Source organism: Haliaeetus leucocephalus, unplaced genomic scaffold (assembly GCF_000737465.1).
Source record: "Haliaeetus leucocephalus isolate CR32 unplaced genomic scaffold, Haliaeetus_leucocephalus-4.0 Scaffold206, whole genome shotgun sequence".
Lineage (NCBI taxonomy): Eukaryota > Metazoa > Chordata > Aves > Accipitriformes > Accipitridae > Haliaeetus > Haliaeetus leucocephalus.
Genome location: NW_010972642.1, coordinates 8,747,061 through 8,774,301, shown reverse-complemented (window position 1 = coordinate 8,774,301; position 27,241 = coordinate 8,747,061). Strand labels below are relative to the sequence as shown.

At 39.2% G+C, this 27,241-nt stretch overlaps 1 protein-coding gene across 1 annotated transcript; it reads left to right on the top strand.

Annotated features, from left to right (window-relative positions):
* The first annotated feature begins 606 nt into the window (after positions 1 to 606).
* SLC13A4 (solute carrier family 13 (sodium/sulfate symporter), member 4) lies at positions 607 to 26,478 on the top strand. Its single transcript, XM_010566247.1, has 16 exons — positions 607 to 705; positions 6,267 to 6,395; positions 8,957 to 9,093; positions 9,649 to 9,830; positions 10,584 to 10,638; positions 12,291 to 12,330; positions 13,024 to 13,101; positions 14,582 to 14,772; positions 16,097 to 16,216; positions 19,083 to 19,184; positions 20,328 to 20,429; positions 21,529 to 21,626; positions 22,773 to 22,903; positions 23,726 to 23,887; positions 25,563 to 25,700; positions 26,341 to 26,478. The coding sequence occupies exons 1-16, from the start codon at positions 607 to 609 to the stop codon at positions 26,476 to 26,478; spliced, it is 1,902 nt and encodes a 633-aa protein (XP_010564549.1).
* Positions 26,479 to 27,241: the final 763 nt, after the last annotated feature.

Below are 27,241 nucleotides of genomic sequence, written 5' to 3'. Positions count from 1 at the left end.
GGTTTTTTGGTTTTTTTTTTCAAGAAGGAATACCTGCAAGTTTGTTTCTGTGCAGTGAACAATAGATTCTTGGTTTTAATAATTTTCTAGCAGAAAAGGAACCTGTATTTGAGACATTCAGACTATCAAACAGGAGGAAAAGAAGCAGCCTGAAACATATCTTACCCAGTTAATGAAAACAGGAATTACATTGCTGGATGATGGAAGAAAAAAACCTTCCAAAACATGGGGATAAGAATGCAACACAGCTACACCTGTGATTCTGAATTAAAAAGAAAAATTATCAAAAGATCACTATGCTCCAACTTGCAAACCTCTGCATCTTATGGTGTGATAATAATTTGGATGTGCTGATGAGCCCTACTTAAACTGAATGTCTTTTTAATTGAAAAATCATTAAGGTTTCTTTTCAAAACAACAGATTGAAGAATAAACAAATTAAGAAAGCTATTTTAGGTGACTGGGTGGGGATAGGAAATGAAGCAGTGAGAAACCTTTCAGGGAAATCCAGGTACAGGTGAAGGAAAACGTGGAGTGAAAGTTGGAGTATCCGAGGAACCGGAGAAGAAACCCAAGGAGAAGAAAGCCACCAGAAAGTAAAAGAGCATGGCAATGATGAAGGAGATTCTCCGATCCAGAAATCTCTTGCTTGTTGTTCTCATTCCACTTCTGCTGCTTCCTCTGCCACTCTTATACCCGAGCAGCGTAAGTACCTTTTCATTTTCTTTTTAACAAAGCCTCTGAGTGCAGTAGGTAGTCATGCTGGGTAAGTCTGCAGCGTGCAAAAAGAAAGGCAAAGACCTAAATAAGCATTGCCCTTAGAAAAATCAAGGACTCAAATTTGAGGGACTGGGAAGGTCACTGAGGAGTCATCACAGTAAGAACCAGAGCTACCTTGAGTCATGTCACAAGTGCAGCTGAAGAACCAGGTGAAACTAGTAAAGCACTACTTTAAAGCAGAACTATTGTATCTCTTCTTTTTGTACAATAATGTGTGTGTGGAGGAGGGAAGAGAACAAACATATCCACTAAAATGTTCTTTAAGGAGAGGTCTTTAAAAAGAGCACTTCTAGTGTCATTAGCTTTTAATAGTAAGCATGCATGGAGGGACTTCTAGTACCTGAGGATTTATGAATACTACCGCTTTATCAAATAGAAATGCAAAGGATTAGAAATTGTATAGCAGTTTTCAAAAATAAAACTGTAGTATTTTGTTTAGAAAGAAAAACAGTATTCATAGCAAGGAAATGTTGCTACACCACTGAACTGTATGTTGCACTTTGAAAGAGTTTTCCTGCTCTAAACTTCAATGTATATCTCGGCTGTCCGACAGTAGTTTTCCATCTCTTCTCTCTCAAGAGATGGAATGAATGACAGACAATTGTGCTCTTCTTCAGAGAACAGCAGAGCTCACCGTTTCACAGAGGCTTGTTTTAGAAAAGGGTTTAATCTCCCCCAATATCACTGGAAGGGTGACATAAGAACAGATACTCCCTGACATGCCCATATGGCACTGTAACTGCAGCATGCACCATGTGCCTTGAGAACCTCTCCTAGGAAATAAGAGATTCACCGCACTAAAATTTGTCACCCATGTTTGCTCCCTATGGGATTCAGAGACACAGGAATTCAGAAGCAATAAGAAAAGTCTTTAGTAACCAAGGGAATTGTAATAGCATTGTATGGGTGCTGAAACAGAAGTTCACTGACAGTATTGCTGCAAGAATTGCTATTATACAGTACAAGCTCTTCTGCGCTATTACTGTGCACTTCATAGTGTTGCTTTACTGCAAAGTGATATGAAAAGCCATCAGATGATGTTTTACATCCACTTTATATATACATGAATGACCACAGATGATAAAGCATAGCCATGAATCTGACCCAGAGTTGGACAAATGTTTATAATGCTGTTAAGAGAACATCTACACCAAATAAACCCAGTTGACAATACACTATTCAAGTGGTTTAGTGTAGCATTTACTCTGTTACAACCAATTGAATATGATTACTTCTTAAATCTGAAGATTAAATTTGTCACCTGCTCACTTACTTACATTTTCATTTATCAGACAATTATGTTAGTTTTCTGTCTTCCTTATAGAGATCAGAATTACCAGGCGGTTTATATTTGCATTTCTGCAGGAAATCAGCTTGCAGCTTCTTTGATGATACCAGCATAACTCTGGAAATATCAAAGGAACATTACATGTGTAGTGGCAAGAGCAATCAATGGGAGCACGAGGACTCCGAACTGTTTGTACAGCTAATGGGAATAATGTCCACAGCTTCTTTTCTATTATTTTATGACAAGAAATGGTTGGGTAAAAAAAAAAAAACCCTGAGAAAATTTGCTTGAATTCTTCTTCTCTCTCCCAAGTTTAAACCTGAACAATGACTTGTACAACAGGTTTTGGGCGTGCATAAATGCCTTTCAGGTCATGACACATACATGCAGAAAAAAACACCCTGTGCTTTACAGACTGTGGGTCTTCTTCATTCTGTCCTTATTCCCCTCATTGTTGACAGTGACATGGAAGCATTTTTGCCTTTTTCTTTTTCATCTTTATCCACCTTTTTTCATAAAGCCACTCTTGATACCATAAAGCATGCCACATGAATTCAGTCAGTTGTGGGCAGGGTCTCCTATGACTGGTGACCCTGTGGCCACACTGAACCCAATCAAGGACACGTGGATGCCTCCTCAAAAGTCAGCAAGGGGTGCTGTAATCTGTGAGACCTGCAGCATCAGGTGACGTTGACACCTTGCCAAATGAGCAGAATGGACCCTAAAGCACAGAACATGCTCTGAACAGCCATGGATGGCAACTTTCATTCAACTTTGTTTTTATTTACACAAGCTGAAGGGAGGGAAATATAGCACGATCCCATCAGCTCAAAGATGGTAGTGCAGAAGCTAGACTACCTCTTCGCACAGCTTAACCACATGCCTGCCTGCAAGATATGCAATGCACATCCTCAAGTGGGCAAATCTCCAACACAGAGTTTCTTCTTCTTCTTAATCACTCTGAGATCCTCAAATGTTTTAGTTACAGAAGTTTTATGTATGACCCTTATTGTGGAAATTTTAGCCTTTCAGCTTCTATTTTCTTTTCACATAAGGGACTGACTGAAGATAGGTGGTAGTCCCTCCAACCATCACATGTTTTTCTATTCCCTGCTTCAAGCCCTGAGGTGGGCTTAACAGTAATTTTCAGTGGTACAACAAGAAGTGAGAAGGGTGAAACAGTTAAAATTATACAGCCACTACTTCAGTCCAGTACTTAGTAGCTCTGGTAACCATTAATTAAATATATAAACTCAGTTCAATTAAATAGAGGAGATTAATATGGTTTCTTGTGGAAATGAGCTGATTTAAAGCACTGAGAAAATAAAGAAAGTTGCTAGACAAGCTGATTAAGTGTTTAGTGGAGATTATCAAACTGGACTTTCCTAGTACCCAGTTTTATACCATTTAAGAATCTGCTTTATTTTAGTTTTGTTTGTAAACTGAGTAGAGCCTAGTGTGTAGGAAACACAAAGACTCAGTGCCCATCCCAGCTAGGTTTTGATAGAGATGCAACTCCCCTTTGTCTTATTCCATTTCCATTATCAGTCTACTTTATTGCTACACACAGAGGAGTAATAGAAAACAACAATCTATGCTCAAAGAAATTAAAAAGAAGGATATATTTGGAGTGAGAAAATAGTTTGGAATCAGGTTAGGATTAAATTAATTTTATGAATTTTGGCAAAACATATCTCTTGGACCTTACATCTGCACTGCTTCAAAATAAAAATCAATGCTTTTTCATTAAAAGGCATTTTTCTCCTCAGACAACTCCTGAGGAGAGAGCCCATGCAAACATAATCGTTTGTTAGCAGAACCTAATGAGTTAAAAAATAAAAAATGTGTCAAATAGTCATTAGGTCACAAAAATGGCCCTATGCTCTGCTCTCTGTGGAATATTAACCATGAAGTATTATGTAGTTAAAGCTGACCAAGCAGCAAGTTGGCTAATATTTATGAGCCAATCCATCAGCTCCATGACTCTCATCTAAAATAGCTCTGTCTTCCTAGTAGAGATTAATAAAAATTTCTAATGCCCGTCACCTCACTTCTTAAATTATTTCCATTTTTAAGTCAAAATTATTGTTTCTTTTTTTACTGAGTGATCACTTGAAGTTGTTACAAACTGAACACTGGTCTTCGGAGTTTCAAACAGTATAGTAATTCCATTTTATAAAGTGCATGCTTCATAACCCATGAATATTAAAAAAATCCCTCTGATCTCATCCATCCTAAGCCAACCTTCTCAAGCCTCTCTTGTAATTTTTTCTTGGTAGCAATGAAGCTACAATTGCAGTACAATCTTTTATTGTAATATTTTGCTGAAGGACCTCATCATAGAGGACTAATGAAACCTGCACTGGGGAGCGTAAAACCTAAACCACTCTTCTATAATAGTTAAGGAAGAGAAACAAATATGCACATTTCTGTGCAGTTCGGAGTACTTCTCCATCCATAAAGGAACAATCCAGAACTATAGCCTCTAAAGTAATTGGACTTTATCTGATTCAAGGAAATTATTTTTTCTGATGACCTTATCTCAGCTATTTTGGTGGCCCTGCTTACTTGAATCAGAACTGTTTAATATTACACTTTTCTGAAACAGGAGTCAGAGCAAAGTCTGGCAGCTAATTTAAACCCAAGCTTCTAAGCAAGCTTGGCTGCAATTTTTAAGCAAGTAAAGGAAATTGCACATAGCAATCTATCTTAACTTTTTCTCTGGGCTGTGTTCTGCCTGTTGTTACTATAAGCTATACTAAAAAAGAGGAACAGCTGATTGTGGCTCTTTGTTAGAGGTAATGTAAAAAGGGCATGTATAAACATGAATTTAAATAGAAGCTATTGATTCATTCTATTGAACCCACACCCCTGTATAGTCTTACTTTAGACTTCACCACCTTGTTCACAAAACTGATTGCAAAAAAAGGAAGTGTAATACACGATCATCGATTTGCACAAGGATCTGTGGGAATTGCTTGTGTGACTTCTTGAAAGCTGCTTAATTTGGGAGTCATCCAGTCAGGAAACAAAAGGAATGAAATTATATTTTAACACACTCAAATAGCATTTGTGAACAGTGAATTTTCTAAACAATAGCCATTGTGAGCTGTGAATCCATACGGATTGGTAAGTTCTTACGGAATATCCAGAGAATAGTGAAGAACAGGTAGATTTAGAGCTGGTGTAAATCAGTGCAGATCCACTAGCTTCCATAGAACTGCCGGTTAGACCCAGTACAGGAGCTGGCTTCAAATTTGAGAAAAAGAAAGGAAAAACATTTTCCTGAAGGTAATTTCTGTAATTATTAGTAGGAAATATCCCCAGGCTTCTAAGGATAACAAACCGAGCCTAAGGAGAACTCCACTGAATACCATAAATAAAGACATATCTATCTAAAAAAATGTACCAGAAGATTTCTGTGGACTAGCTGTGTTTTCATGTAAGAATATTCAGCAGATAGCACCTTTCTCCATCATACACCCGCTCTCCAGGAATGCTCAGCGCGATCTTGTGGCTTTCTCTGCCAGAACCTTGGACAGCAGCAAATTGGTCTGATTTCCTCCCGTTAACCCATTGCCTCTAAGGCCTTTAGCTCTGTGGTCGGCTTCCAAGGGTCTGTGGAAATCACCTGAGAAAATAAAAACAACTGACACAAAATGTAGGTTTGCACACTGTTTAAAAAAAGCAATCTTTCAGAGTATTTCCCAAAAGAGCCGTTATGTGGCTTTATCCATGCTATGGCAAATGTGAATGTTCTCATCTGATCCTGAAAACTACGGGTTCCTATTCTTGTCCAATATTGGAAAGAAAGCTGTGTAGAAATACCAGCTCCACAGGCCAAATATGAGGAGTGATGGTTGAAAATTTGGTAAATATTGGATTATGGAAATCAAACAAATCTGTAAATGCACTTGGAACCATTATTCTGCTGTTAAATATTTTTATCCCAATGTTTTTCCCTAGCTTATGTGCAAAGCCTTTCATTAGTGTCATCTTCTGGAAGTGGCTATTCAGGTGGTAGCCTAGATTTCACACCCAAACAGCTGCACCTTAGGAGGTCCTTATGCAGTCCTTGTCGATTTTTTTAAGTCCAGGTACCCACAGTCTGATGAGTCCTGTGAACGCGTTCACCAGGCTTCCACAGCAGGTGGTGGGGCAGTAACACATAACCTCTGTGCTTTCTTTCTCCCTACAGGAAGCCTCATGTGCCTACGTGCTGATCGTGACGGCTGTATACTGGGTCTCTGAAGCCGTACCTCTTGGTGCAGCAGCCTTAGTTCCCGCTTTCCTGTACCCACTTTTTGGAGTCATGAAGTCCAGTGAGGTCAGACCAGTATGCACTTTTTTATCGTTTAATATTCTTACTCTCAGTTAATTCTCTGAATAAAACTAATCTTAGTGGACTAGCAAGACTAAGAGGTGTGGGAAGAAAAAGTGTACATCTTGTAATGTATAACCTGGGCCAATCAGCTCTTTCTTCTACTGAAGATAGATACAGGGAAGGCTGTATTAGCCAAGAGAGGTGTCCATCCTGTCAGCTACTGCATAACCAACAACTCCCAAAACCTACTGTATCAAAGGATTCCACCTTTCCCCTCCTCCAAAACCAGGTAAACAGCAGTTATGGAATAAACTGTAAAGTTTCCTTCCAATTATATTTATTACAGGTGATGTGTAAGACTAGATAATTTTGTTATCCAGGTGAATGTCTAGTCTTTTTCCCAAGCTGTAATCTTAGTGCTGCCTTGTAGCCATGAGTTCTAAGGCAAAGGAGTAGCTGTACAAAAAAGTCTCTATGATCAGTTCTGAATTTGCTTACTTGATGGTATTTTTTTTAAAATGTTACTTTCTTTCATGATATGCCATGAATTTATTTTATTTAATCTACAGCTTTTTTTCCCCTGCTTTTTTCTCTCTCATTTTTGGGGTTGGGGGGCATCCCACTTGATTTACAAGGACTAGAAATACAGATAACAACACAGAACAGTATATAGCAACCGTAAAATTGTTGATTTCTAACACAATCTAGCACTGGGCATACCCATAAATGGATAGAGTCAAGCATGAACCAAGAGTTTTATGACCTGTCTTATTCCTCCCAGTGGTATAACAACTGTGTAATATAATCAGATACATTTCCATACCAACACAGTTAAATATTTTCAAGATATTTTTTTCTACCATAAAGACAAAGTAGTTACGTATTTTCATTACAAAAATTCTGCAGCATATTGGAGAGGGAAAATTTAAGGGCAGCCTGACAGAAATTCAATATAATATCAAATTAAATGACAGTGAGACTACTGCAGAGAATGTATTATTTGCTTTAGGAACAGAATAAAACCCTGTATTTTAAAATAAACAACTCGGATGATGCTGCAGTATTTCCAGTCTGCTGTTCTGGAGTGCCAAAGAAACCAAGGGCCCTTGCCTAGCAGTTTAAGCTACAAATAACTCACAGGGTCTTAAGAACATAAGCCAGTGTGTTGTATATGTTTATGTGTGTATTAATAAGAATATTAGTATTCACTTGTTTCTCCAAAATGACTGTGAAAGGAATAAAGGAAAACAACAGATTCTTTGTGCTGCTGGCTTGATGGATTCCCTTCATTCAGTTCAAGATCTTTTTTTAACAAGGTAGCAGGAAAATAAAGAAAGTTAATGAGAAAGAAACCAGTGGAGGAAAGCCAAAAAAGTGATATTTAAAAGTTCTGGCACACAACTGTGATGGACAAGTCTATTTAGGTCGCCATAGGGATTTGTTAAAAAAAATATAATTAAATACTCAACTTGCTGCAGCTTTCACAAAATAACATTAGTGTCATTCTTGCACTTTTATGGAGCACCATAAGTATAACTGAGGACGATGGAAAAAATACTGCTTCTACTGATTTTAATTGTTTTAAAATGCTGGCATCTACATTTGGTTAGCGGAATAGTTTTAAACTGAAGAAACGATGTTTTTGGAAAAATATTCCAGCAACAGCTTGGGAAGGATTGCATGAGAATGAAATGAAAAATTTAGCTAGACTCCAAGCATCTCTGTATAACTTTTATTTTCTCCTATTTGTTTGCTTTCACACAAGAGAGTGTGTGTGTGTGAATGTTTTTGTTTGCTTCATTTGTTATTTTTGTAGTCACTTCACAGAACATCTCATATCTTAGCAAGCCCCACATTCAAGAATGCTGCTTTGGAGGACCATGCATTGTCTCTGAATTTTTTCCTGAGCCAGTTGATGATTTTTGCTCATCCCCTTTAAATTAAAGTTTTCTTTTTTTAAACTTTGCCCTGTTTTCCTGATACAATGGATATGGATTTCCATTGTGAAAAGTTCTAGTACGCGGTTTGTGGATCATCACAGCAATATCCCAACTTTTCATTATTGCATTCAGCGAGCATGTCCCAAAGGACTTTTTTCTGAAGCTGTAAGTTCTAGGGATGCCACATTTTGCCCAACAGTTGAACAAGACATAAGAAATACAAACAAGGTAGACAATGACATCTCCAAAAGCAGATGAAGCACATGAATAAGCTGCCTTCAGTGCAGAGGTTTGTCTGTGGCTGTTTCAGGCTGGGCCTAGCTGAGTGATTAACTGCAGGCAGCGAGCATCCTGCTCAAAGAAGTAAAATCTATCTTGGTGTCTTCAAAGCTGAGAAACCTACTAACAAGTGGGTATAGAGCCTTGTTATTTGTAAACACAACATGAAAGAGATTAAAGAGAACATTTTGACTCACAAATTCTTCATTTTCTCCAGCTCCCCATCATTCTTTCTGTAAGGGGAAAAAATCCACAATACCATATTTCTTCTCATTCAGCATGATCTCTGTGTAGGGTAGCTACTGCTTTTTTTAACTGACTGTTTCCCCCTTGTCCTTAATGCAGGTGGCTGCCGAATATTTCAAGAACACAACTTTGCTCCTCATGGGCGTGATTTGTGTGGCAGCGTCTGTAGAAAAGTGGAATCTCCACAAGCGAATCGCCCTGCGCATGGTCATGATGGCTGGAGCAAAGCCAGGCATGTGAGTGAACCTTTGACTTTGGGGCAGTCTGAGGCTGACAGCAGCAGCCTGGAAGAGCAAATAACAACTCCAACTTTCCCACCCATGGGTACAAGCTAGCTTGGTTTGGGGCTCTTTTTCCTACCCACCTTTCCTTTCAGAGTTTGAAAGCTTACAAATTTTCTCATCCTCTTTCTGCCACCTCCTACTCCTTGGCTTGCTGTCCCTTTGCTTTCTATTTTTTACTGGTACTGAGTTTAGTCTCTTTGTTCCTTCTTTGCCTGTTGTTTAGCAAGCACAAAAGGATGATTAAATCCTGGATAAGCTGAAAATCACTGCTTCTCACGTCACATGCCGATTTTCACGTGGGGCAGCAAATGGCTTCCAGTGATACATTGTCTTATGACAGTTCTCAGCACAAGGCAGCATTTTATCTGCGCACAGTATGATATTTTGGCACCCATGAAAAGAAAAAGACACCGTGAAGTTATCAGTTGACTAATGAAAACACTAGGCAAGGAGGCCCTTAATACTTCTGAAAGTGCCTCAAGAAGACTTCCCTGTGTTGTACTCCAGGTTGCTTCTTTGCTTTATGTGTTGCACCACGGTGCTCTCCATGTGGCTTTCCAACACATCCACCACAGCCATGGTGATGCCAATCGTGGAGGCAGTGCTCCAGGAGCTAGTGAATGCTGAGGAGGAGCACGAGGTCATCAGTACTGCAGGCAGCACCATTACTGAAGAAAACGAGCCAATAGGTATTTGTCAATGTTGGCCATTCTTTTCTCATTTGTTTATCAGTGACCAGACTCGTTGATACACATTATTCAAATTCTATCGAGGTCAGAGTTGTCTGACTTGTACTGCCAAAGACCTAGTCCATCCTCTTTCTTTTTGTACTCTGATATTTCTTTCAAAAAATGAAAGAAAGTTTCAAGATGTGATGGGACAATTGGAATTGGGAAACTATTTATGTTGAATTAGGGCATTACTGGAGTTTGTGTGTCATAAACTCTTAGGTCATAGGATTTTACAAGGCTGGAAGGAAACCTCTGAGAAGAAAGTAACAGAAATGTAGAAAAGGCCCAAAAGTGTGCTCTGTGACAATCCCACACTTGCCCGTTCTACCCCTGCCCTCCCAGGCTGCCCAGGTCAGAGCAGGTGCCACAAAAAGACCTGGTTAGAGCTCTGAGGTTCATTTCATTCATTCTTTCCCAGAAAGAAAGGATTTGGGAAGAAAAGAATCTCTCTTTTCTTTCCATTCACAGATTCCAGTCTGAAAATGATGTCATCTAACCTTGCCTATCATACATAGGTACGATAGTCTTTTAATTGCCAGGGGCATGTGACTGGGACAATATGACACAATAAAATGCTGCATAAGGGTCACAGAGTAACTGAGACGGTTTGGACAAGCTTTTGTTTGTAGTAGCTTTTCCAGGTTCAGTGGTGTGGCCCAGAGGCTCAGCTCAGGTCTTACCCAAGGGCTGCTTTCTCTTCCTTCATTGCAGGTCTCAGCGAAAAGCATGGCCAACCTTCACTGGAGCTTATCTTCATCAATGAGGAGTAAGAATGAACCCTGTACATCACGACTGGAGATTTGAGCCCTCCACAGGTTGCAATGAGATGAACCCAGGAGTAGAGCCAGGAAGGGCAAGCAGAAGCTTACGAGTGAATGTTTCAGATGTGACTGACAAGGAAGGCTTATATGAGAAATGGGATTCATGTAATGGTCTGGATCTCACTAAAGCTTCCCAGTATTTACTTATTTTTAAAAACTATGGGCATTTTAGAGAGAAGGAAAATGTTTCTCAGGGTTTGAAAGATCTTTTGAAGTTTGTGTTTGTGCTGTATAAGAGAGTTCTGCCCACAGATTTTTATTTCTGTTCCCCTGAAGGAACAGAGATGGAGAGGATCCAAACACAGTATGGAGTACCCACAGGACATATCCAGAGGGAAGACTCTTACAGAGGATTCCTGAGGAAAGTCTGAACTGTCAAGAGCATTCAAGAGAGAGATGTGGGGCAGGGGGGGAGAACCAACAAAAAACACTCCTCCTCCCCCAAAAAACTGTAAAATATTTCTTTTAATATACACAAATTTCTTTGGAAGTTTGAAACACTAGCAGTTTCAACCAGATCTCTATTTGCGGTAAAATCTAGTAAGGTGAAAAGGGCAAATCAAGGAAAGTACTAATTTCTTTGTCAAATCATCAAATCAACCAGCAGTTCAAGGTACACAGGAGAATATACAAAGTTATTGTCCTTAAACTATAGTATAGGTTAAATCCTAAGGAGCATCTTCTTACAAGGTGTGAGAATAAATCACACAGTCCCTTCCTGAGCTCCCACTATATTATTCCCAAGTGTTAAAATAAGAGAAACAAGTTCTTGTTACACCTTTAAAAATTTACTTTAAACCAAACATCATTCAAACAGCACATGTTGATGACTTTAAGTTAACTTGCAAGGTCTAAATAGTTTTCTCATTTCTCTGGAGACTAATGGGTCCTCCAATATTCCCTCTGTTACCTCTTTTTATCCCAGTCATATTTTCTGTGCAGTATAGAATCAAATTTTCAGTTTGGCATTGTGCCATTAATCCCTTTAAGCCCTGTTGAAGAATATGTGTGGGATATTTCATAACAGAACTATTATTAAAATAGTATTACTTGAAAAAGAGCTTGAAATTTGGCAGGAAAAGGAAAGTAGCACATCTTCTGGAATTAAATCTGTTTTCAAAGTCAAAGTAAAAGTTCAGTGGATTGTTTGCATGGTCCACATGCCACACAGGACAGATTTTAGTGAAAGCTTTAATGTGGTACAGGTAGGTGCTCAGAAACAGCATTGGAGAGGTCAGCAGAGGAAGAACTTGAGTAGAACAAGACAGTGGTAGTGCTGGATTGCCTGGTGATTCACTCCACTGTGAATGGAGTCCATTCCTAGAATGGGGTATGTACTACCTAGAATACATATTTTTTCTTGCACTGAGGTGGAACCCCATTGCTACACAGTTAGAGATAGAGCTGTGAAACATAATGATGACTCAAGTATCTGGCCAAGACACCACATAAAAGGTACTTAAAAATGGTATTCATCACCATTTCAGTAGGCACTAGTTCTCCTGCAGATGTTGCCCCTCCTACCCATGATGTGTGCCTTTTGAGGGAGCTGGGTGAACAGGCAGTTTTAAAGTATATTTTCCTTTCTTTGTTTTAGTGCTACTACTACTGACTTCAGCTCCTTGATGCACTCAAAGGTATTGTCATAGGTAGTATCTTCTGAGCTACACTGTCTTCTAATGCAGGAACCATCAGAGCAGAGTCCACGCAGCTCTGCAACAAACTGCTGTTTCCTTTATTTCAAACAAGTAGTGGTTGTTGGCAGAGAGTACGTATTGCAGAATGTCCTGCTTTGTATTTAACCTATCAGCCTGCTTACACAAATCAAGTTGGGGAACATTAGCTCTGTAGTGTTGTATTTATTGCTGGAGATTCTGAGATCCAGTCAGTAAACTAACAATTCCATACGGTTTCTAGCAAGTTCAGATACGACCTTATATTGTCCAAGTATTGCCAGCTTCTGCAGCTGAGACACCTCAGTTACTAGAACAACCTACACATATCACAAAGTCACAGCCTCTAGCAAGGGACCTGTTAGATTCTCCTACACGGCAGAGGAAGACCTAAACTTATTATAATCTGTCTTCTAAGATCACTTTAAAATAAAATCAGGTTGTTGTCGGGGTTTTTTTAAATCTTTTTTTTCCAGTGTAAAGTTTACAGCTGAAATTTTAGTGTGGGGTTTTGGGGGTTTTTTTGGCTGGTTGGTTGGTTGGTTTTTTTTTTCAAAAGCCCACTACCCATGACCTTTACAAAGCATCATAAATTCTAATCTAAGTGCTTCTAGGAACAGAAAAAAGGCTAATCTAAAGGCATTTGCCTCCCTACAGAGTATGAATGGCGTGCACATGATAGCCAATCCTATTGGAACAATGAATTCTAAGAGCAATGGGCAGCACCTACCTCAGGTAAGGAGATGTCAGACCCAAGGGGTGAGGGAAAAGACAGATGTGAACATCACCTGCTCCCCACTGCTTCATATTTGTTCCCTGTAAGCTGTGTTACATGGAATCGTTCTCCACCATCTTACAGCAGTCATGGCTTGGCCTTTTGCTAGTTCTTGCTCCCATTTAGATGCCCCCAGCACTGGTATATTCAGAAGACTCTCCCCCAATGGCTAGTACAATTCATTTAGCTTTACATTCAGTAATGTGATCACAAGTTTCCCTTCTTATTTGCTGTTCTACCCACTTTATTTCCACAAAGCCTCCATGGAAAATAGTCCAACTCAAAAATAACAATCCCTGACACACAAAATCTTGCTCAGAACTAAACCAGCAGCAAGCATGGGCCATTTAACTGTTCAGCCAGTTTGTTAGGTAGTCTTAGTATCCACCTCCTTTTTGTCTTGCCAAATATCCACCATCAAAAGCCTCCATTACATCAGTCCATTCCAGTATTTCTGCTTCTCCTGAATGGATCCAAGAAGCTCGGACTATTGCATAAGTTGATGTCCAGGAAAGATCAGGCTAAAATCAACACACGAATTTGCATTCACAGTTCAAAGGAATCTAAGTGTATGTTTCCAAAAAGGGCTAATGTGCTGCTCCTGACACTTAATTTCTTCTTATACCCATTTCCCAAACACATTCAGTGGTTATTTTGTAACTAATATACTCACTTCACTTTCAATCTACAGGAATTTTGGCCAGGGTACCCTCAGGATGATGATGAACCTATAGCATGAGCGATTTTACTACATAAAACCAAATCCAAATTAATAAATTTAACAAAGCTAACTGAACCACTTGCTGCCTTTTTCCTGATCCTAAATTACAGTCTTGGGTTGCATGTGAAGTGCCTGGAAGTACTGTACCTTTTTTCCAGTACAAGAACTTGATTTACCAGCATGGAGACTTTCCTGTCACTGCTAAGAAAGCTTCTTTTGGAACAATATTTTCCTGCAGCCTTTTCTTCCATATTCCCATTGCCCAGCCTTTTTCATGCTGTTTCTGAGGCCACTAGCACTCCATTCCTAATTAGACTCCCTGAGCCAGTATAAGTGCAACAAGTCCACCAAACATTTGTCTGGTGGCTGCTCATAAGCCTCAAGGATTATGGATTCCTACTGCGGCAGTGCTGGCATCCCGCCCCTCAGCCCACAAAGGCTTTCGGTATCCTGCTGAGATTCCAGTCAGAACTGGAGCTGGCCAAAACCATAGCCAGAAGTCCAATTACTGTTTGTCCTACATTTCTGTCACAGACAAGGCAATTTCAGGCCCCTGGACAGGTTTCTAGTTCTGATCCCAGTTAATCCCTGTGAAGAAAAAACTGCCCCCTCTTACGCAAACCTGTTGTTCGTCTGGGACCAGTATCACCATGGCATTAGAGCAAGTTGGGCTGCTGTTCTGATCACCTGCTTTCTTTTGTGAATGTATCCCCTCACAGGCTCAGATACTGGTCCTGCCTCCTAAGCCCTCAGAACTGGGTCTGAGCACTAAGTACCGGTATCAGACCAGACATGACCACATGGTCTGTAAATGCCTCTCACTGAGCATCTCCTACGCGGCAACCATCGGAGGACTGACAACCATCATAGGGACCTCCACTAGCCTCATATTCTTAGAGCACTTCAACAAGTAAGTGATGTTGTGGCTGTGTGAGAATGGTGGATGGGTCTTTATCGTCTCTGTGGCTTTCCCCATGGGTTATTTACTACCTCCAGGAACCCTTGTAAGACAGTCTTTCTGAAGGCAATTTTGTTTCCTCCTCTACTCTAATGTTATTACTAATGGTTAATGGTTGAAAGGAGGAGCTTAAGTGAATACATATCCATGTCTTTCTCTCATGCAAAATAAAAATAATTCCTCAGCATGTGGTAACATTTAAGTTTCTTCAGCAACTTCTTTTGATTTTACAAACTGGCTATCATGAAGGCAGCAGGCACTCTGCAAAAGTAAACACTAAAGCCATGAAGATATAGCAAAGATGTCAAAGATAAATACAAAAGAAGAAATGTCATAAAATCAGCTTCAAGTTGTTCTATGGGTTCTTAGAAAGCGGGTTCTTATGGTGAACCTAGAGGCATCACTACTATTACTTGGGCTGCTCAACATGTAGTGCAAAAATAAAAAAACTTAGAAATGTGGCCTTACACCTTTGCTTCAGAGAAGACGAGAAGCAGCTCTGATCAGCTAAGTATTTCCTTTACCATATATGCCCAGGCCTCCCAAAGTCATGAACGATACCTCTGTCAGAAGACTGGTGGTAATTCTCATGCACAGCTATGCATCTAAGCTCAAACATGATTCTGTTCATCTACTGCTGCCACTGCTGCCATGGTATCCTTCATTTCTCTCTCTGAAATTGTGGTAGCAAAGAAAACTAATTTTGGAAGCCATCCTTAACCCAAGGATTTGGATTTTACAGAATTTCCAAAGATCTTGCTGTTATGACTGTTCCATCAAATGCACATATCAGACATCTTTGTCAGAGTCCAGCAGACTATAATCACTATTTGTGTGGTCCACAATAAGTCATACAAAGAGATTCTGGATGGAACCATTCTTAAGTCTGCCGACACTAAAAAGGGCTTTAACAAAAACCACAGGTAGGGCCAGAATTTCACTCTTGGTAATTCTAAGGGGTTTTGGAGCTGGCTAGACAATCCGGACCATCTGGCCTTAAAGGTGTGAAGTGCTATAGGCTCATCTGTTGGTCAGGTGTGGTCAATGATTGACATCCTTTGGCAATTGGTTTCACTATGCACATGTAATGCAGCTGTTGCAAACACATACTGATGCAATTTGTGTATCATGCCATGACAAACATGTACACATACACTATATTACATATAGTAATATATATGTACTATATTACATATAGTGTGTGCACCTATGTATATTGGAGATGCCTGTCCTTTCACTGTTCTAACTTCTTGTGCATCCTTTTTTTCCTTTACAGCCACTACCCAAATGCTGAAGTGGTGAATTTTGGAACCTGGTTTTTGTTCAGTTTCCCCATCTCCCTCATCATGTTGGTCCTGACTTGGTTCTGGATGCATTGGCTGTTCTTGGGTTGCAAGTGAGTGCAGGTTGTTCAAGATGCATGGATTATGAAAGCAGGGTATCTGGGGCTCCTCTAGAACGTGTCATAAAGATGTTTCCAGTTGCAAATGACAAAAGCTAAGGCACAACTTCCTCCTTCTTGCCAGAACAATTACTGGAGGAAATCTTAGTGCTTAACTGCGCTGCATAGACAGCAGTGCACACTATTGCTGCTTGAGAGTGAATTGCCTAGGTATTGCTGATGGAAATCTTTACTATGCATTCAACTGATTTTTTGACTCTCATGACCATGAGGATCCCGTTGTGGACCAAAAATCTTGTTAAAAGTCCTTTTGGAAAAGTACAGCTTAAAAAATGAATAGAAAAATAACTGCAAGTGAACAAGTTACTATTCAGATCTGCTTCCAGCTCAATTAAATTAATGTAAAACCAGTTAGAAGTAGAGGTAAATAGACTCCATGTATATTTCTCTTTAAAGTGGAAAGGACTCACAGCCTAAGACACGAGTACATTTTGATACCAGTAAGTCCCTTAGCCCCAAAATAAGAACAAGGCTCAGACTCCTAGTTCATTTGTACCACGTATTCTCTTTGCAGAGGCACACAGCAAAGTTAATGAAAATTGACTAAATGTGTGCATTTAGAGTGGATTAGTTAATCTGCATTAAACTGTGGTGAGACACATTTACTCAGAATTAAAGTGGCCTTAATTTGATTTAGTTTACTCTTAAAAGTAAGCTGAACTGACATCACTAATTTATTTCACCTAAGACAATGGATAAAATGATGCTTGCTGCTGACCTTGAATAGATTTGAAGAGGTAATTTAGAGGTGAATAGCTCCCCGTCCTTCTCTCAGTCAGTCTCCTGAGCCTTGTAGTTCCAAATCGAAAGGCTAAAATAAGTCCTGGGTTTTTTTAATCTTGAGAGGAAACAGGCCCTAGCATGACCCTCAATTACTTGCTTTTATTTTTAAATAAATATAATTGAAATTCCACATTGCATCCAAGACCTCATACTGATTAATGTTGTTCTAAATAATACCAGAGACTGAAGCATTATCGACTTTTTGCGAAGTACTGGTTGATTCCAAGCCTCCTTAATCTCTGACTCTTGTTCACTGCAGTTCATTAAAGAACATATTATGTTAGGAGCTTGGCTACAACACTCTGCCTTCAGATCCTCCTAAGCCTAGAAACACTTATAACATGTTGAAACAGCTGCCTAATGCCTGTGCATAAATGTTTACTGAATTCCCGTAATGTTCATGCTCTCTTCCTAGGAAGCCCAGTGTCATCAATCTGTTCTTACTTAGCCCCATTGGAATAACATGTCACATGTGATTTTTAGGCTCTGGACTAGGTCAAGGGGGAAGGACAACAGACCCACCAAACGGTTTTTGGCAGCAAAGCAGAGCTAAGGGTAGAATCATTACTATAGAACTGGCCATTATAAACCACATAGCTCTTCAGCTTGCGCTACTGCTGGTGGATTTTACTGGAGACTAACAGCAAGGTTTGCAAGGGAATTTAAATACTTGTAAGTGCAGAGTGGTGCTAAACGCGCTAAAACCAAGTGTCACATAGATGTCCATTTACAAGTGAAATGAAAAGCCTGTTTAAGACTTTTTGTTACCCAGACAGGGCCTGCCTGCATTTTGAGCTATGCAAATTCCTTTGAGGATCTAGCCTTAACCAGGTACATGGAGTGAGATCGTAGTCCATGGTTTGGCCAGTGCTATGGCATGGATCTCTAGTGGGGTACCAAATGAGATATTAAAATAGAAGGGACTATAAAAGCATGCCATTGTGCTCCCATGGTACTTCAGTCACTGAAGTCCCTGCTGCTGCAGCCTATTTTAGACTGGCTTAGCTGCAGAGGTTTCTCAACCCACCCCACGCACCTCTGTGTGACAGAGGGTACAGCTGGAGCAGAAAAGCAGAGATCTGTGGCTCAAAGCACAGCAAAGTGATGCTACTGGAAAGAATAAAAGGAAAAGTTTAAAGTGAGCTTGCGAGTAGCTTAATTTCAATTAGGAATGTTGAGGCTTTGTTATAGTATGAAGGCAATCTGAATAAACTAAGGATTTCACCTAATTTTCATACAAAAGTATAGCAGGTTTAAATATATTCAGCCATGAAATGTGCTTGTGCTTCTATGTCCCTGGCAGAAGTACAGGTATTTTTCACCAGGACAAAACACTAGGCTGATTCCCTTGCCCTCTGTGGCAGAGGCAATTTAGTGTTACACTGATTGTGCCTGGTTTAGAAACAGCTAGTATTAGTAGAAGCAGACAGATCGTGAAAGCTGTTGGGAACCTCATCACAGCTTTCCCCCATTACTTCCTCGTGAATCCTGAATATTCAAGTCAAACCTGCGCTCAAAAGCCAGCCCAAGCCCCATATGTGTTAGATACCCCTGATCCAACTGGAAAGCATACAGTTTCCCCATTAAAAAATCTGTTGATAGCTGGCCTCTGTCACAGTCTTTCCATGTGATGACAGAAATTAGCCACAGCCTTTGGAGGCTTCTGGCACCAGAAAAATCTGGCCACCGCCGGCTGTTTGAAGAAGCCTACAGAAAGGGAGCCCAGCCACAGCTCGAGATGGCTCAGTGATACCAGTCAGTATTAGTCGGAGCACCCTGGGACCTTCCTACTATGTCTAGGATTAATTCTCAGAAGATCTGGAAACTCGGCTACGCAAAGATCACATGCAGTAATTTCCCTTCACATTGCCATCAGGCCTTGCCCCAGTCACATTGTCTCTTAACAAACAGCCCCTGGCAACTGGAGTTTTCAGTTTGCCTCATTGCTGTTATTTTTTTATGCCTTTTTTTTTCCACTTGATGCCCTTGTCTAATTTTACTGTGCTATCTACCTCAGTTTTAGAGAGACCTGTTCTGTGAGCAAGAAGAAGAAGACCAAACGGGAAGAAATGTCAGAGAGAAGAATTCAAGAAGAATATAAGAAACTGGGAAATGTTAGGTAAACCAGACCTGCCTTCCTCAGGAATTTGCCTCTCTAGGCAGGACCATCCTCTCATATTGCCCTCCATGTTGCCTTTGGCTCATGTAGATTATTCTTAAACTGTCAGCTCTTTCTCCTCCTTTCCAGGCTAGGAGTAGAACTAAATGCAAAAGTGAACTAAAAACAAAGACTTTGTTACAAGCATGCATTTATTTGCTCATTTATTTATTTCTAAAGAAAAAGGAAATAAAAGGAAAGATTCAGGTTTATACCAGGGTCCAAAGGTCACCTGAGTCAAGGTTTGTCTCTACCTTTGAACTAAACCATTAAAGGACTCCCCTTCCCAATTCAGGCATATACTCGCTTTGGTGGATAGAAGTTCACTGTTAGCAAAGGCTTTGCACCAATCTCCCATGCCATGAGATGTCCAGCCCTCCCAGTTGCCCATAATCTTTATTCATGGTGGCAAGAAATGTCTCTTGAAAAGCTTATTTTGCAGATTTTTCATTTTTCAAAGGGGATGATACCCCATAAAATCCATTCTTCCCCAAACATTTTTGTGTTGTTCAACTGAAATATTGACAGATCAACTTGCTGAATATGATCAACTCTGAATCTGGACTGTTGTTCAGACTGTGCCTAAATATGAAACCATACTTAATTTAAATCTATCCTAAATTAAAACTCAGTATCCTCAAGTCACCTTATATATATTCCACATGTTTAAAATATCTGTGTTAATCTACATTGTAATTTGCTCTTACACTTTCTATACTTTTAAAAACTGCAATAGAAAGTGTTCACAGTGGAATAGTAACATGAGCTTTACCTTGTTAACATATTTAATCAGATAATAATGCAAATATAAAACAAGCATTTATAAATATTTTCCTTCAGGTCTTGCCCATGAATTACTGAATTGCAAATACAGATGGATATTTTTAGCCTATTTTTTACTGGGTTTATATGGTTCTCAGCTGGGAGCAAAACGTAGAATTCTTTAATTAAAACTAATCTCCCTTTCTATTTTCCATATGGTTTTTATCCTTTTTTTTTGGAACCAATTTCTACTTTGTTACTTGTCTGGAACTTGTTCTCTGGTTTTCAGAAAGACCTTGGATTTAATGCCTGGATTATTTTTTTTTTTGCTTTTGTTTCTAGTTATCCTGAGATGGTGACTGGATTTTTCTTCATTCTGATGACCTTGCTTTGGTTTACTCGTGAGCCTGGCTTTGTACCAGGGTGGTCATCTTTTTTTGAGAAGTAAGTGAAATTCCCTAAACAACTGCACAGGAATATGGCCTAGCTGCTTCTGACTTTCTGCAATAACTTTTGGCCTAAAAACATCATCAGCACTTTTAACAATGTGTGAAAAATTAAGTCTTTATTAAAAAATTAAGATTTTTGCTTTTTAAACTACATCTCTTCACATGATGGCAAATCGTATTCTTTCTCAGTAAACAGAGTGAATTAAGTAGGGAAAGTAAAATAAATGTATTTCAAATGTAAAACAATAGGAAGGTGAGATTCTGAAGTTAAAACATTTTAGTGCTTTTGTAGAGAAGCTGTCACTGGAATAGATTGCAACTATAATTCAAATTCATTTTTTTCAATGTTATTTTGAAATAATAATTTTTGACAGAAGTGTATTTTTCTGAAGATAAATTTTATCAAGATGTCCATTTCAATTAAATATTACACAGAATGGTGAATGAAGCAAATATTTTTTTCTTTTATTTTAAATAATGTTAAAACAAATTATATTAAAAGTGACTATAACACACAATGCATATCAAAGAATAAGTGATTTGAACTTAAATTTTCTTTATGTTTCTACTGCATAAAATTATTTTAATTTTTCATCCTAATTTTGACAGAAAAACAATTTCTAATATTGGGATTTCCTGTGGATCTCTGGAGTTTGGCACTCCTCAAAATACTTTTTCAGAATGAGTTTTAAACATTTAATTTAAAATCAATCTACAGTTCGTTTCTAAATGATCGCTTGGGTTTGGCTTTTTCCCAGAATGTCTTCACTCTTTCTTGCTTCTAGTAAACACACTATTTTTCTGTACCTCCAAGTTAATAGGTTTGTAAACCAAAAGGGATTTCTTTTTTTCACTGGAATGTTAAAAGTTGTTGAGCAGTGATTGAAGTTGGCTACAGGAGTCAGTTTAATAAATTGGAAAAAAATCCTATTTGTATCCTTGATATGCAGACATATTTTTCTAGTGGGCTGTTAGTAAGACTTCAGAAGTGGAAATACAACTTCACCTGCAACAATTTGCTTGGAGCCATGTACCCTGTTTGGAAATGTTTCTGTTAGTGTGTTTTTATGATAACCCCACTGTTTCTTTCATAGGAAAGGTTACCGGACTGATGCCACTGTCTCTGTATTTCTTGGTTTTCTCCTTTTCCTGATTCCAGCAAAAAAGCCATGTTTCGGAAAAAGAGAAAAAGGTGAGGAGGATGCAGCAAGAAAGAGATCTGGCACATTTTCCAGTGCCTTTAATGACATTTTTATGTTCTCGGTAAAATGTGACAAGAAGAGATTTTTATTGTGGAAGGTCAGGGTTCAGTTTCTCCTCTGATATCAACTCTTCCTACATGAAACCCCCTTTTTTGTTGCTTTTATTTATATTGTCTCATCCAGCAGATGACAAATACATCTTGTATCTGAGGCCACCATCTCTTCTGTGTTAACAGAGTTATCAAAATTTAGGACTGAGTTTTAGGAAAGGTTCAGATGGAGTTCCATGCAGAGAACTGTAAGACAGATGTTTGCAAAACTGGCTGAAGATAAGCTCTAGTAAATAATTTGGTCATCACTTATAGAGCAGAAATCATTGATAATGTCATAAAACAAATATAAAAGAGGCCAGTAAATGTCAGACAAAGTTCCAATTTTGTGCAGTGCTTCTCTCACAGTCTTCTTGATAATAATGATTGTTATTTCACATTCACATTTGGGTAGCACTCAGTTTGCTGTGCCAGGCTTTCAGCAGTCCTGTATGAAAATATAATTGCCTGCATAGACTCTTATGTAGAGATTACAGATGTATATAGATATGTTTATTTTTCATACTGACATATATTATGCAGCATTTAAGAAAAATGACACTCTAACTCCTACTTCAAGAAAATACTCAGGCATCTAAAAAATTAATGTCCTCAGATAAAACACAGGGGCATAAATGCACTTTATCAAGCTTCATGGCCTACTGGAGAGAGAAAATGCCCTTCTTTGAGAAAATATTCCCATTGTAACTCCATCTTTGTAGTCTACAGATAATTTGCACATAAGTATACACAACAGAGCACACAGTCCCTCAAAAATCTATAGAATGAAACACAGGGGTTTATAACTATTCACGTCAACAGAGCAGCCAAGGGGAAGTCAGGACATTTGAAATTAATATGCTTCATTTTCTGAGACCAAGCTAACCAGAGAAATAGGTTACACACTTCTTCTTCACCTCTCTCACAGATAGTTCTCAAGATAACTTCCACGGATATTACATTATTCCTACTAGTGTGAAAAATATGAAGATCTTTGCAAAGAGGCCAATATAATACTGGTCACACACTTGCTTTTTTTTGATACAGGAGATGATGAAAAGTCAACAGATATTAACACACTGGATCCCATCATTACCTGGAAGGACTTCCAGAAGACCATGCCCTGGGAGATTGTAGTGTTGGTTGGAGGAGGTTATGCCTTAGCAGCTGGGTGCAAGGTACTGATGTAGACTTTTATCCTCCTTCCTAAAATATTATAAACCTGGACTTTTATCCTTTTGTATGCTCCCCAGTTTGGATTTACGATGTGGATACTTCCAAGTTTGTACCTAACCTAGTCCCTACTCCCTGCATTCAATGGACAGCTATCTAGCTAACAAAAAGATGGTTAAGGACTGAAGTCAATTGTGTAAGCATCTGCCATTTCAGATGCTTTAGAATATCTAGAAATTCCTGCAAGGCTGGCAGACATGAGACAGGATCTGAGGGAGACCTCACACTTCTCAGCCAGCAGCTAACCAGACAGAGGGGGAACATCTCAGCTGCCACTGGATGCTCCTCTTTAGGCAACTGACTCAAGCTCCTAGCACTGACTGGACAAATCATACTCTAGGCTCTACTGACTGTATCTACACGCAGTATAATTCATGAATACACAGCTAGCTCTCCTATAGACTCCTACACGTAGACAACTAAATTTGTGTATTTGAGTCTCAAAATGAATACTAAGCAGACTGTGCAATCCTTCACCACCAATTTGCAATACTCCAGTTCACATCCTGAAGAAAGAGGGAAGATCAGTCTTGGTGCCTTTTTAATGTTATTAACTGCCAGATGTATCTCTTTGTTACTATGGACAACTATTTATTAGACACTGCAGTGAAATCCAGTTCACTGAGCAAAAGGAAATGCAGAAAGCATTGACCTAAACTTCGTTTATTTGCTGGTGGGATTCTCTGATGAAACTGCTCCAAAGAGAAGAATCTGTTTTACAAACATACTAAGTATTAGTAATTCTTACACTTTTATCCTTTCCTCAGACCTCTGGCCTCTCTACATGGATTGGACGCCAAATGCTTTCCCTGAGCAGCCTTCCCTACTGGGCTGTAACTCTGCTGGCTTGCATTTTGGTGTCCCTGGTAACAGAGTTTGTTAGTAATCCAGCAACCATAACCATCTTTCTGCCTATTTTATGCAGCATGGTGAGTAAAACAATGACATTTTTAGTCTGTTGTTTCCCCACAGGCTTGTGGGAATGTTTCAGGACATTAAGGTATTGGCATTCTGTTCACACAAAACCCAGCCTGTTCCCAAGCTACTGTTCTGCAGTCTTGGGCTTAGGAAAAATAATAAACTCAGGCAGCCAAAAGCATATTTTAGCACCAAGAAATTTATTCAATACATCTCAGACAAAGGGAAAACATAGCAGCTGCGCTGAGGGATTCATAGTCTAAGTACAAGAAGAGGTGACGATGCAATCAATAAGATAGGTAAAGTCCACATAAAGCTTGAGATACTTTTATCAAAGTTATTTTAAATGTGTTGTTCATTAGTTAGTAGTCACCCACTCACTACTTGTAAGAAAAGTCTGTAGTACTGAATTTTATATCAGATTTAAATGTGTTCAAGGGGGTGATCTGGTAAGCGTACTATCATCCAACATGGAAAACAACCTGGTCTAGTGGAAGGTGTCCCTGCCTATGGTGGGGGGGTTGGAACTAGATGATCTTTAAGGTCCCTTCCAACCCAAACCATTATATGATTCTATGATATGATTCTATGAAAGCAGAGATGTTTGTAAGGGACAGAAAAAAATCAGGAGACTGATAACAAAGGCAGAGCAAAGAGATACAAATTTCATTCTATATTTGAATAGCAGTTACAGAAAACTGTCTTATTTCTTTTCTTTTATGTAATGTGAAGCTTTTCTCACCAAGAATGCAGGTCATTAATCATGTTTCCCTATTATAACAATTTTATGGAATTGTCCCAAAGTACATTATGTGAACAGCTCTGAGGTAACATGAAGATATGGTCAAATGAAAATAAGTAATTATGTTCGTACGGCTTCTGAGTTCAGATTTAGTTCTGCTCCATGCAGAAAGAGACTCTCCTAAAAAGAAATTTAGAACAGTAATCTACTTTTAGTAGTTTGAACTGCCATCTTAAGGCAGTCTCTCTTTTTTGACTGTAAAAGTAACCTGGAGATATTTCCCTCTCCAAAATGAAGTTAGCCTTGTGAATACCCTTCCCTTTCCATCTGACATAAAACTAGGCCATAGCAATGTAAATGAAAATGCAAAATTTCACCACCACTGAAGGCTGTAGTGGAAGAACAATTCTTTAGATCACTGTAAAGAATATTCCATCATCACTGCCTTCTCACCATGCAAGACCATGTTTGGACCACAAACAACTAGTTTTCTTAACCACTGTGCAGGAGGCCTTTACATAACAGTCTCCATATCTTCAACAACTGAAAGAAGTAAGTTCTTTGTGTCAACCTGTCGTGACTTCTCTCAGATGCAGACTGAAGTGGCAGGCAGTGTTAAGATCCAGAAGACACAACACAGAATGACATGGAGAACAAGTGGGAGAAAGAGCAAAGGGGTCCTAACAGCAGCAGTCTCCACCCTCCCTCCATGTGAAACGTCTCAAGAGAAATCCCTGGAGCATGACCAGCTCCAAATTGTAGCACTACTCTGCTCTAAAAAAACCCCAAAACAACAAAAAGACTTCCACACTTAAGTTTAGCAACTAGGGAGATGAGACTCACAGAATCTTATCTTCACATGATGCAGAGAGGGTCCTTTCATCCTAATTGTGAGCAGTGGCTTTTATTGGTTAAGTGAAACACCTCTCCCTCTCTCCTTCCAGTCAGAAACCCTGCTTATCAACCCTTTATACACCCTGATTCCTGTCACCATGTGTATCTCATTTGCGGTGATGCTGCCAGTGGGTAATCCTCCAAATGCCATTGTCTTCAGTTATGGGCACTGCCAGATCAAAGATATGGTAAGTCTTGAGATTGGGTATATCCTCCCATGCTTCACGCAACCTCAACACCTTGTCCCTACATCCAGCAGCCAATAATAACAATGATGATATTGGTGCTAATATAAAGTCATATTGATCTGCACTGCTGTTATATGACCGAGCTGCCAGATTAAGAACATCCACGCATCTGCTGTAGGATACGCACCTTTCTCATCTTTTTTATGAATGTAATGGTCTAAAGAGATATCAAAAAACAGGAGTACACAATCCTTTGCATTGACCTGTTAAGCACTGGAGAGCATGAGAAATTAGATTTATCACATAGCTTCACAGTAAGTCATGTAGTTATCACCCTGCTACGTGTGGTATAACTCTCCATTCTAATTATCTGATTGAGAAGTTCAAATGACAAACTGAGCAGCTTTCAAATGAGCTGCATCAACCTCTGACTATCACTCCTGAATATGCCCCACAATGTACACTCTGATACATAATACTCACTGTGCTTTTTTGGCTCTAGCAATCAGTATACATAATTTATCACACTATATATGCCAGTATACATATATACATACACCCTACTGCCTTCTTTTTTCCATGTTAACTGTTTTTGATCAAGTTGTCATTGATGGTGCTCTGATGCATTTTGCTTTTGTAGGTGAAGGCTGGCCTGGGTGTAAATCTGATTGGCCTGGCTGTTGTCATGGTGGCAATCAACACTTGGGGAATTAGACTCTTCCAGCTGAATAGTTTTCCAGAATGGGCAGTGGTCAGCAACGTCACTAGCCAAACATAATCTCCAATGAAAAAAAAAACGAAAAAAGTGCAAGACCAAAGCAAGTTGGGAGAAAATATTAAACATACATTGCACATACAAAAGAAAGGAAAAAACTTGTGCATACGTAGAACCAGGATGATAGCAAAACCATGAAGAAAATCTACAGGGAGATCTTCTGCGTAAGCTTTTCAGTTCTGAAAAGCAGCGTGAGTTAAAAGGAGAGATTAGCTTTGCTCCTCTATTGCTGCTTTCACTGTGATACCATAACTCTGAAAAAACCCTCTCCTCCAAATTCTCTGCCTATGGGTTTTTCATGCCCTAGAACAATTATGTAGGACTTGTAAAACAGGGGATATAGGACTCCAATGACAGAAGACAAGTATGCATACACTGGTGTACTCAGTAGTAGGATATTCAGTCCTACCATTTACTCCTACAGTGAATGAAGGGTGAGTCATTCCCAAACCCAGAGTTTTATAAGCCTACTCCTTTTAAAGGCAAATTAGTATTCTTCTTTTGAGATGACTCACCACTGCGTTGGAAAAAAACACTTTCCCACCTAACCCATATGGCCTGGACATAAATACAGCTACCAACTACCAGCTACAGCACTTCAAAGGGATAACAGAAACCACCAAACAGATAGGAAGAAGTCTCCTCAGAAGGAGAATGGTTTTTTTCCACAGCACTAGTATAAAGTTTCCAATATTGCAGTACTTGCAATCTCTGCTTTGGAAGGAAGAGCTTCAGAAACAGATAGAAAGTTTTGTTCAGTACCTTC